The sequence below is a fragment of the Mustela putorius genome, unplaced genomic scaffold, assembly GCF_011764305.1.
Source record: "Mustela putorius furo isolate JIRA1106 unplaced genomic scaffold, ASM1176430v1.1 tig00003834_pilon_pilon_pilon, whole genome shotgun sequence".
NCBI lineage: Eukaryota > Metazoa > Chordata > Mammalia > Carnivora > Mustelidae > Mustela > Mustela putorius.
The window spans coordinates 6,901,507-6,912,285 of record NW_025421987.1 but is presented as its reverse complement, the minus strand read 5'-3'; the positions used below and the strand labels follow the sequence as shown (position 1 = coordinate 6,912,285).

The 10,779-nt window shown below is 38.4% G+C and overlaps 1 protein-coding gene across 3 annotated transcripts in view; it reads right to left on the bottom strand.

Moving 5' to 3' along the window:
* Positions 1-2,025: 2,025 nt before the first annotated feature.
* NRIP1 (nuclear receptor interacting protein 1) overlaps positions 2,026-10,779 on the bottom strand; it is a 100,888-nt gene continuing 92,134 nt past the window's right edge. For all 3 annotated transcript variants that reach the window (XM_004770504.3, XM_045088198.1, XM_045088197.1), the window contains one exon: positions 2,026-9,354. In XM_004770504.3, coding sequence (XP_004770561.1) covers positions 5,532-9,002 — 3,471 coding nt within the window. In that variant the 5' untranslated portion in view covers positions 9,003-9,354 and the 3' untranslated portion in view covers positions 2,026-5,531. The remainder of the gene's footprint in view (positions 9,355-10,779) is intronic.

Genomic DNA, 10,779 nt, shown 5'->3' with positions numbered 1-10,779 from the left:
AGGTTTGTTTTTTGTTTGTTTGTTTGTTTTTTTTAAGAAGAAAAAGAAAATTAAATAAAACCTTGGTTTATATAGTTATTGTCAGACACTCAGGGGAGCTCTTGAGTGCAGCAGCACTTCCTCAGGACTGATTTATTAAGTTTTCATTTATTTATTTACTTGTTTACTTATAAGTTTATAAGATTCAGATTTTATTTCCAATATTCTGCTAAAACTAAAGAATACATTAATACTGGTTTTTCAGAGGAGTCTTTAACTTACCGAGGAAGATGCACCTTAAAAATGTTGTAAATATTACTTTACCAACCATTGAGAGAAACGTAGTTCATGCTAAATGATACCAATAGCTCCCTCCACCAGCCCTTCTGAGGTGCATGTTTGATACCTCTCTTAGCTTCATGGAATAAACACAAAGTGACATGTTTAATAACAAACATTTGAAACCTACTTTAATACATATATATATGTATTAAAGTAGTATACTTTAGTAGTATATATAAAGTAGTATACTTTAGTAGTATATATATATATATATATATAGAGAGAGAGAGAGAGAGAGAGATAAAAATTATCTATAGATGATATCTATATCTATATCTAAAACCAAATAGGACACAGTTTAGTGATATCAGTGGTGGGAAAAAATTCTGATAATTAAAGACTTCATATTTAAGTCATGGGCTCTATCTTGTAGTCAAGAATTAGTAATTAGTTCTCTTATTAAAAATCCCTTTGGGGTGCCTGGCTGGCCCAGTTGGAAGAGCATGCAGACTCTTGATCTTGGGGCTGTTGAGTTCAAGCCCCATGCTTGGTGTAGAGATTAAATAAACAAACAAACAAACAAAAAAATTCCTTACTGGGCAATTAATTACTCAGTACACTTATTATGCATTTTCAGAATATAAATCAATAAACAGGGCTATGCTTCTAATGATGGTATCTATATATCTGTATCTATATCTATACATCTATATCTATACAGCTATTCATTGCTATACATTATAGCAAAGTATAACTTCAGTGCTTTGATGATGTAGAATAGCTGAATGTATTTCTGCTACTTGGTGGTTTTTCAGAAAAGGCTTATAGACCTGTTAGGAGAGTAGCTGCAACATTTTTGCTGTTGTAACAGACTTATTTTAGTGCCAGAAAATAGACATTCATTTTGGGAAAATGTCTTCCTCCTAAATTATCATTAATAATCCTTATGTAAAAATAAAAGTTCCCAAGCCATCGGTTCACAGGAATTGTTTTTTTCCTAAATAAATTTGTCTACCTTACTTATTACATATTTTGCTTATCATTGTCAACTAGTCATTACCTATATACATATGGTATATATTTACATATGGATGCCTGGGCACACGTGTATATACATTGTTTTGGAAGATGACTGAAGACATTTATTTATTTATTTAAATATTTATGTGGTTTGAGAGAAAGAAAGATAGAGAGACACCAAGCAGGCAGGGGGAGGGGCATAGGTTGAAAGATAGAATCTGGAGCAGAGTCCTGGCTAAGCAGAGAGACCCACAGGGGACTCGATCCCATGACCCTGAGGATCATGACCTGAGCTGAAATCAAGAGTCGGACACTTAACAGGCTGAGCCACCCAGGTGCCCTGACCTTTTTTTTTTTTTTTTAAATTTAAAATGAACATAACACTCATTGAAAATTGGATAAAACCCAATAAAATCTTATTTTAAAACAAATGTTTATCAAATCTTTATTTCTGAACACTTTACAAATTCTTCCACACTTTGAAAATCTACAGTCATCATTGAGTTACACACCAAACAATGGAATCAAGGCAAGGTAGGCTGCCTGCCTCTTTGAGCTACACTTCAATTGCCCTGCCTCTAGATACATTAACTCACTGGCCGCCGCCTTCTTCATTTTCTTTCGGAGAAGGGTAAAGTATCCTTGAAGACTTGCTACTTTCGTGACCAGGGAGTTTTATATTTATGGAAAACCTAAAAACCAGAGAAAGCCCACAAAATAACAGTCATTTGAAACCAAAGACAATGCATTTTTTTTCTCATTTATTCAAATTCACTGCAGGAAGTAAACACTAAAAGATTAAAAAACAAAACAAAAAAACTCACACTGCAGTATGTACAGTTCCATGACATCACATGAAGAAATTAAATTTCTAATAAAAATGACAAATTATATTACGAAGCAGATCGCATCAAAATTGGTTGTGTAAACTCCAGAATTCATCTCATGAGTGGTAATGTGCCTGTATTCCAGCATACTGGGATACTCCTGGTAGAACAGTACATTTCCAATGGGATTAAAAAATTCATGAAAGTAGTTGTGTGAACTTGTCATGTTGAAAAGTGGTTGACTTGATTTTAAAAAGTTTTAAGACCCTTGGATTCAAAGCACATTCTTCCACAAAGCTTAAACCACAGAAGTCATATCCAAAAATGGAATACTGTCATGTTGGGATGAACATCTGATCTGACTTGTTAAGACGTTTTGCCAAATGCACAGATGCACAGGGTCCCCCATGCATTTTTCATGCAGCAGGTAATCACAACTTAAATAAAAGGTTTATTCTATACATTTGTCCAGACTTGCAACTGTATACATACATGCACAATTTTTAAACCTGTCTGATTATATTTACACTTATACATGGAATATACAGAAACCAAAGAGATTAAAAGGCTTTTCTGTTGCATTAGAACAATACAAAATATGTATTTTTCATTAAGGAAATCACTATTTACATCACCTTTAAAAACTGATTTTAACATCTTCGTGTAACAAGTCAATATATATATATACATATTATATATATATATATATATATAAAAAATATATACTCTCACCAGTTTACTCTTCTGTAACATGTACCAGAGAATAAACAGGCAATGCTACCTTACTGTTGTCAATGAGAGCTGTAGTACCCTTTCACAAATGACTTCATTGGGAAGAAATTATCTAGTATCTAAAATAGTCCTTGAAAATGTGTATATGTGCATCCTTGTATCTACATATGCATAAACAAAGTGAATTTATGGATATGTGCCCTTTCTCACTGTTCTTCTTTAAGATCACCCTAAATTCAAATTGGGGACATTCTCTAGTAAATCAGAACATCGTTTTTCTGGTCATGTTTAGCTACGTATTATATATCCTCATTCCTTTAACTGTGAACGACGACAACAACAAAACCAACCAACCAACCAAAGGAACAAACAAAAATATAGCAATGCTGGCCCCTGATGTTCATTCCCCTGACCTCAATTTCCCTCCCTTGTGAAAGCCCATTTTCCCCCGACCAAAGGGGAATACCAACAATTTTTCTAGCATATCTCTAAGGCTCCAGACCTTTCATAATGTAGCAGGGAGAAAAATGACTTGCTTAAAAGCTTATTTATAGGATGTAGACAATAAGATTGTCACAAAGTCAATATGGGATGGAGTAGAATATATTCACTGGCCAGTGGGATTTTCACTTCAGAATAAGTGTATGCCTTCATCTCTCCATGATGTAGCATAATACTCACTCCGGACTATTGTTTTATAATATAATCCAGTAACTATTTACAAATCATTTTGAGAAAAAATAATCATTTAGGGTTTTAATTCATATTAGGAAATAACGCCCATTTTTAATATAAAAATCTTAGAAACAACTTCAAGTAGAACAACTTCAAATAGATTTCCTTCTAATTAATAGTTGATTATATAACAATTTGTTGATAGGTCAGTTGCAAACCTGGTTCACTTTTAAAAACAAAAATATTATCGGGTGACTGAATTGTGGACAATGAAAGCTGAACTTAAACATATGGACTTGTTGCGAGGTCAAAACCCCATGTGGCTCAATAATAAGTTCTTCCAAGATAATATTCATGTTTACTTCTAATTGCAATTTTAAAATAATAGGTCCAATGGAGTGATCGTGTACAACTCTGTCATGTCTATGTGCCCTTTGAACTTCTCTGTTTAGTCAAGCTGAGTTTAGTGCCTTCCTTGGGTTTGAAATGTTTTCATCTTTGTCAGCAGTGATCTTAGGACAATGATTTCAATAGAAACTAAGGATGTTTCAGGAGAAGTTTCCAAACCATCCTGGAATCACCTGAGTTTGGTAAGTGGCCCTGTTATACCATCCCTAAGGCTAATTAAGTAGATGTTACTCATTAGAACACATAAATAATCATAGATTTTCCTGAGATGCTGAGCCAGATATGAAAGTTGTCCCCTCCACCCAATTTTTTTTTTTGTCATAAAAAGTATTTCGAACCCGATTTTCCAAAGACAGAACGGTTATATATGAACTACAATATTGCAAATTTTGAGTTGATGTATAACTAACTGTACTGGGGAAAATATAGGCATCAAATAGTTGTTTTTTTTTCTTTTTTTTTTTTTTTTACAATCCTGTGTTCTGAGAAAAGTCATAAGCAATGGTTCTCAAACTTCAGCATGCAGAAGAAACATCTAGGGAGTGTGTTAAGATGCAGGTGGGAGATTCCCCGGTCCACTGAGCAGAGCTTCTTGATCTGTAGATCTGAGATGCTGCCTGGGAATCTGCATTTTAAAACAAGGGCTCCAGATGATTCTAATGCAGGTGGTCTGAGTCCAGCTTTTAAGAAACCCTGGTCGTAAGACTCACAGGTACCACAGAAATGGTGAGAAGTAACTTTTACAAGAGATGGTGAAAACTGTCCAAAGAAAAACCATTTTGCTTCTGTTAAAAACAACTTCTTAAATATTCACCTGTTCAGGAAACCACCTGAAGGTAAATTGTTAACTTTCCTAATTCTGTAAAAGGAGGACTATTAATTTAGTAAAGTAGCTAAAATACAAAAATGGAAATCTGCCTTTTTTGAAGGATCTATCAAACTCCCATCAATTGTAACCAATTTTTACTAAGTAGTACAAGGTTTAAAGAAATAGATATTGAAAAGGACTGGGGTAGGGCAGACACATTGGGAACCACAAAACCCCTTCCAAGAGTTAAAAATAAATATGTTGTTTTAGCAAAAGTGAAAAATGTAAGCATTTTCTTTTCTAATTTGGTTCTGAATCAGATAATGAGAAGTGAATTAGGTTTTTTTTTTTTTTAAACTCAATAATTAACATTTCAAGAGTTATTTAACAATTTGGATTTAAAAACAAATGTGTTATGCAGGCTGACTTCTGAAAAGCAAAATAAAGTACCCTAATAAAGGCAGCAAAATGCGTTAATCCACTATGGATGGAGATTTACATTTTCATTTATGCCTGTTATCTGAATATAAAAGAATTTCATTCATAGGCTACTCACAGTTGTTGTCCGATGCATACAGAGTGGTAAACAACCAATTGCTAGTTCAGTAGTTTCCTCATGACATCTAACGTAAAGCAAAAAGCAGTATGCATATTTAAACATCACCAGTAACCAATACTTTTCAAAATGAAAAAAGTTTCAATTATACCATGCTTTTCTCAAATCATGCTCTTATTTATACAGATCGCAAGTTCATACTAAGCAGTTTTAAAAAGATCCGAAGCTGGATGGCAGGTACGTTTTATTCTGATTCTTTTTTTATTGTTAGCACGTTTCCCAATAGTCCGTAAACTTCTCCATTGGCGCTGTGTGGACGAGAGGCGTTACTCCCCATATGGCTATTATATGGGCTTCTTAGATTAAAGAAAGAAGCTTTAGTTTCTGTGGCGGGAAGTAACTCTTCTTTGACTGTAACCTGTGAGATGCTTTCGGCAGGTGCAGGCTCCCTCCAAATGTCCTTGTCCTGCGTTTCTCGACTGGTAACAGCACTGCCTCCCTTCTGAAGCATGTAATACAGTATCGGGTTAGTTTTGGTCAGCCTGGGACAGTCCTTCTCATACTCATTCTTATCCGCATCTGTGATAACCCACTTAATGGGTCCCTTCTCACCGGTCACGGAACACCCGTTCAAAAGCCCAGATTCCGGTCTAGACCCTGCACAGCCCAAGTGCTCAGGGAAAGGGGGACTCATGGGAGATTTCACTACTCCTGGGTACGGAAATGTCCTGCTATCCATGCAGCCGCCGGGCTGAGGGGAACCGTACATCAGTCCGTTCAGAGAAGAAATGCTGAATTCAGGTTTGCTATTGGTCACGTTATTTTTGTGTCCTTTCTTTTTACTCTCAACGACAGAGTTACTCCTGTGCTGGGACAAATCTCTTACACAGTTTTCTGAGAGAAGCAGCTGCTTCAGGACATTGAAGCTTTTGCTCTCCCTGGCCCAACTCCTATGTTCACTTTCGGGCGCCGCACCATGACTGGCAGGGTACTTAAGTTCAAGATCATTTTTGCTCAGTTTCAGCTCTTGCTGGTTAAGCAAGGACCCATACAGTCCTTCCGCAGCACTGTGACTGTTTGCCGCGTCGACGATGTTATTTTTCATCTTCTTAAATGGGTTTTCCAAAGGCTCAGTATAGAGCTTCCTTTTCTTAGGGACCATGCAAAGGTTCTTTGATTCTAGAATTGTCAGTTCACTGTTTCTGTGACTGTTGTCCAGATCTTCCGCCAGGTAACTCTCTTGATTTTGTCTTAGCAGTCGACTCAACAGACCGTTCTTTGAGAAAGAAAAATCCTGAGGTGAAACGGGCTCCGATTTAAAGTCCTCGGACACGGGTAAGGCAGCGGCGCTTCTCTGCACCGGGGGCGCCACACCCAAGAATGGGGCCCCCTTGGCGTCATGGGTCAAGTGCACATTTGAGTTGTGAGTATGTAAGTCATCGCAAGGCTCAGATTTGATTTTGACCATCAGTATTTGTTCACTTAAAGCTCTATCCGCGTGTTCCTGAGTACTTTCGTCTCTCACAGAAATCTTCTCTTTCTTTTCGCTCTTCCCTTTGTTGGGGTTTCCCAGGAGCAGCTGGAGGACAGTGCGCCTTTCAAGCAGATTTTCTATTTCAGAACCAGAAAGTCCTGATTCGGGACCTGTTGCTTGGCTGCTCAACGCCTTGTTTTCCTCCACCGTGTTTGTTTTATTTGCCAGCAGAGGACTGTTTAATCTGTCAACCATGCCCACGGGTCTATCTGTGTTTACACTTAGCAGCTGCCTGCTGGGTCTCTGCTCGTCTCCTGAGGTGGACTGCATTCCGCACTGAGCTAAGTTCTGTAACAGTTTACTGGCACTGAAAGTTGCGGAGTTTTGCGCGCCTTCATTCTGGACGGGCTTCTCTCCGTGCAACTCTTTGCTCTTCGTCAGGTCCATCAAGTGGCTGGATGCGGTGTTGGTGGGCTTTTCAGACTGAGAGCCGCAGGCGTATGGGGGGGAATTCCATTTGATGACCAGAGAGTGTTGGGAGAGATTGATAGGAGACTCTGGTTTCGTGGAGCCGAGTAACGGAGGAGTGCTCACGGGGGTAGTCCTGTTGGCACTGGGGCTTTCGATGACCGAAGTCCTCGTGTAATTCTGAGTACTGAACTTGGGCACATCGCTGGGTACTTCCTGAGGACTGCTGTTTCTTTCTACGTTTTCTTCATTCTTATGGCCAAGGAGCAACTGAAGAAGTGTTACTTTCTGGTGTGAATTTAGCTTAGAATTCCTTGAGGTATCTTGATCTTCTTTGATATCTACGGTGGCGGGGACTTTGGGATCCCAGGTATTTAGCAAGGACTGAGTTAAATTATCGAGAGAAACAGGCTGGTCAGGTTCCGGTTTCTCAATTCGATGTTTGCACGACAAGTCTATGGGCACACAGTTGGAATAAGAGCTTTCGTCGCCACTGCTGTCATCTGTAAAACTAGGGTTGTTATCAGAGTACTCATCAATAGTTGTGGGAGTACTACTATCCTCGAAAATGCTTCCTCTCTCACTATGGTGATGTCCGTTCATTGGCTTTGGTATGGTCTGGCTTTTAAGAAGATGTAGTAGCAAACTGTTACTAGCAGCTTGTTTGATATTGTTTCTTTCCAGTGAGTTCTTATAGCCTGCATTTTTGGGGGAAGAAGGAACGACACCCATTGGATTTTGGAAGGCCGTGTTTTTGCTCGCCATTAGTTTGCTAGACGATGTTCTTGCCTGACCATTGAGATGGCTCGACATTCCTTTCGAGAGCTGGAAACTGCCAACATCCTTCTGGCCGTTTTCTTGTAATCTGGCCATGGCAGCAAGTCTTTCACTTGCCGCTTGATTTGCATTTTGTGTTTTTAAAGCATGTTCCCGAGAATACTGCTGCAAATGGGCTTCACTTGAGAGGAGTAACGCTAACTGGCTACAAGCAACACTAGGTTTGGGTGAAGTGGCCGGACTAGCCCTTTTCTCCACCATGCTTGCGACAGCCTGTAATCGGGCAGCACACGACAAGGGTTCACTCATGACCTTTGTCCCGCTTTGTCCAACATGATGTGGCGACTCCACAAACCTGTCTCTGATGAGGTTTTTAGTTACATCGGGAAGATTGGTATCAGGCTTTTGATCTTTAGCTTTACTTTTCTTCAACAAAGTTTTTAAGTGACTTGATGCAACACCGTAGCACCTTAAATCTTTCTCCACTTTTAAAGAATCATGACCCAGTGCGTATCCTTGCTCCTTGAGGCTCTGCCTAATTTGTTGCGACAGAGCAACGGTCTGCAGCCTAGAGCTGAATGACTGAAGCAAAGAGGCCAGTAATGTGCTATCTTGTTTGCCTTTAGGCACATTGTCAACCATGCCAGCTAGCAAAGTTTCCTTCTTCACGTTTAAATTTACGATGGAATCAGACAGCCTCTTCCGCTTCGCGGCATTCCAGTCCTCCGAAGACTGTAAGAGTCTGGCTTTTTTGAGATGCAGCATGCCAGATCCCTGATAGGACTGTGCATTGAGAACTGGACCATTACTTTGACAGGTGGGAAATGCATTACCAGAAATGTTAAAGTTCTGATCCTCTTCATTATGCCCAGCAGACTTTTTGTCAACGGCAGTACCTGATCCCTCTGCTGCCTGATGCATTAGTAATCCTTCTAGGTAAGTTAAAACAATAGAATCCTGGTGCACATCAGAGCCAAGCTCTTCTCCATGAGTCATGTTCAATAGAAGTGTTCACAAGAGCTTGGTTTCTATTCACGTTAAAGAATGGTTTTCTGGGGGTGAGTGAGATGTAACTTTAATAAGTGACTGCCAGTTTATCACCTTCCATAGTAATCAGGCAGAGATGCCCTGTGACATTCCAACCAGGATTTCCTCTGGCAACGACAAGGTGAAAGATAGGCAAATTCCAAAGGAGCCTGACCACAGGGCTGATCAACTCCTAAGCAAGAAGGAGCAGAAGAATTCCTCAATACACAGGTCTGCAGCAGCAAGCACATAGAATCCTCAGCGAATATACTGCTTTTCCTTCTTCATCTTTTGTGTCCAATTAAATGCAAATAGCAGTGTTCTAGAAAAAGAAAAAAATAAATAAAAAAGTTAAGAAGGGGCAGAACTCGTGTTATGCTACTGATAAGCAAAAGAATCTAGTATTTGTAAGATTCTACATGTGTGTGTAAAACATACTTACATACGTAAAACATAATGTACATACACATCTATGCATTGTAGACAGCTCTTTGGTACATATTTTGCCATTCCTATTAAACTGCAACTTGCCACTGGAAATCCCATGAATCGATCCACATTGCAAATCAATTAGAGAAAATACTTTGGCATTATGTAACTGTCTTCCAAAGCACACCAAGTTTCTGAATTTTCATGAGCACTTTGCACAGAGTAATATGAATGCTAAGTCTCTTTTATAGTGATGTAGCTCTATAAGGGAGCTAGAATTAGCCTTCTTATTTTACTGGGAGCTTATGAGGGAACAGAAGCAGAGGTGCAGAAAAGAAAAGAGATCAGGTGACATGGACTCATCTGATGAGCTGGGTGTAGGGTTGAGTACTACTTCTGATAGCATCCTTGAAACATTGCAAATTCCGTTAAGTAATCTGTAGGATTTCTGTTTTCAAAGAAATGGAAGACTGACAAGTGTAAGTATCTTACAGGCCTATGCAAAGTGTGACAGTCTTAGTCATATTCATAAACACTGAAGCATAATCAAAGCTTCGTTTTTACCATGACCTATTAGAACCAGAAGAGAGTGATTCTCTACATGCTCATCAAGTCTATCAGAGGTTTAATGTATCCGAAATCTTCACTCATTGCTCTAGGTAAAAATTTTAATGTGAGGTCCATTCCTAGCAGATGAAGAAGACAGGTTATGGATGAACTTGTAATTCTAAATTTCTAGAATGTTCCTCATAGAAAATACTCTTTTCCCTACCAATGCTATTTCTTTTTGTGTGACTTCATTATCAGTATAAATAAAGTATAAATAAACTATTATACGTGATTTGAAAAAAAATTTATAAGATTTTTTAAAATAAAAATCATTAATCTAGAAAAATGTGTCAAGGCACTTGTACCAATTTTTAGTTGAGAAAATGTGGTTACCATAATACGTGTAAACATTACCATGTGTATACAAGAGGCAATCACAGCGCCCTGTAGAAAGTGGGTAGGAAACAAATTTAGAATAGGCTTGAAGGGAAGATGAATAATTGCTTCCAGAAAATTCGAAGTCAATGTGGTTATTTTTCATTAATTTTTTTGTGGAAAGAAAACATATAAACAGCACCATTATGAAACAGGGAGGAAAGACCTTTTTTTAATAGGAAACCTGTTTTTTAATATGATGAATCTGTAAATCAAAGGCTGCATTTCCTGAGATGCTGCTTCAAGAGGCACTCAGTGGCAATAGCTACCATCGTGCTAGCAAAAATGAAATGCCGAAGAAAGGAGGAATTCTGAGACTACTTAAGGCTTGAAT